This window comes from Buceros rhinoceros, unplaced genomic scaffold, assembly GCF_000710305.1.
Source record: "Buceros rhinoceros silvestris isolate BGI_N320 unplaced genomic scaffold, ASM71030v1 scaffold33417, whole genome shotgun sequence".
In the NCBI taxonomy this organism is placed as follows: Eukaryota; Metazoa; Chordata; class Aves; order Bucerotiformes; family Bucerotidae; genus Buceros; species Buceros rhinoceros.
In genome coordinates, this window is record NW_010422183.1 from 2,176 (window position 1) to 3,371 (window position 1,196).

The window sequence follows — 1,196 nt, forward strand, 5'->3', positions numbered from 1 at the left end:
AAAAAATAAACCAACCCCAAAACCAAACCAGAAGAGAAACCCACCCAACTCCTCTCTTCCCCCGCTTGGAAGCTGCTGAGCTCCGGAAGAACGTGCCCAAGAAGAGACAATAAAAATTAGATTGACACCTCATCTTTCCCAGGCAAGAAGAGCTGAATGTTGAAGGCAAAAGCAGAAACTGATGATTTTTTTTTTTTTTAAAGGCAGGGCTGTGGATTTGGTTCTTCTCTCATGTCCCTTCATGTCAAATGAAGACCGTTTGCAGAGAGAGAAAATACCCGCAGAGTTTCTCCCTTTTCCTTTAACTGCACGGCTAGGACTTTATGTGGCATTAAAACTTCATGCACTGATGGACAGAGGAGGAGGAGGGGGAAACAAGAGGGAATGAGAGGGGGTAACCCAGGAGCAGCTGAGGAAATTTGTTATTTTCATATTTTTCTCTCTCTCTTTTTTTTTTTAAGATAAGTTTTGGCGTGTAAGTTGAACTCTTCCCCCCAGCCCCTGAAGTTCCATACTGAGTGAAGGAGGATCACCTCATGGTGAAAGGAGACTCAGGTTTTATCGCCGTGTGATTTTAGGTCACTGGCTGCAGTTAGGCTCTGTATGTGTATTTACTGTTTCTCTGGTTTCTTTAAATAATCTCTAATATTTATCTCTAGATGTTCCGGTTCACGGGGGTCACATAGTTGCGTGGAAACATGCCCGTCTGTCCGTGGCAGGCTCCCTTCCACCAGTTGGGGTCAGAATTGTCAAGGACTTGGATAAAGTCTCCGCGACGGAAGCCCAGTTCTCCTTCCTCCTGGGGATCAAAATCAAACAGGGCCTGAACGTATGTGGGTTGCTGAAAGGGGAAAGAAAGACACACAAAGTGAGAACCATCCGCAGTACTCGGGACACCTGCTCCCGCAGGCAAAAGCTGAACTTGCACCAGAGTTTAACAATAAATGTCCGGGCTGTTTCATTCCCCTGCAAGCCAGCTCCCAACATCTGTAACAAGATGCTGGAACAGGCAAGCACAGTCTACAGGAGACCTTGGGAAGAAGTCAAGCTTCTGTGAAAAAGCTAAAATAAAGACAGCAGATAACTCAGATGTCTTCCTAGTATTTTCCAGTCTTCATGACCTAATGTAAATCTGTACTGCAACACCAAAATTGCTTTTGCTTATTCATTCTGTTTTCACCCACTGACAGCAGGAA

General features: G+C 45.1%; 1 protein-coding gene across 1 annotated transcript in view; it reads right to left on the reverse strand.

The window, feature by feature from the left end:
- Positions 1-455: 455 nt before the first annotated feature.
- GRB2 (growth factor receptor-bound protein 2) overlaps positions 456-1,196 on the reverse strand; it is a gene marked incomplete at its 5' end in the record, with an annotated part of 9,466 nt that continues 8,725 nt past the window's right edge. The window contains one exon of the mRNA XM_010139953.1: positions 456-841. Coding sequence (XP_010138255.1) covers positions 656-841 — 186 coding nt within the window. The remainder of the gene's footprint in view (positions 842-1,196) is intronic.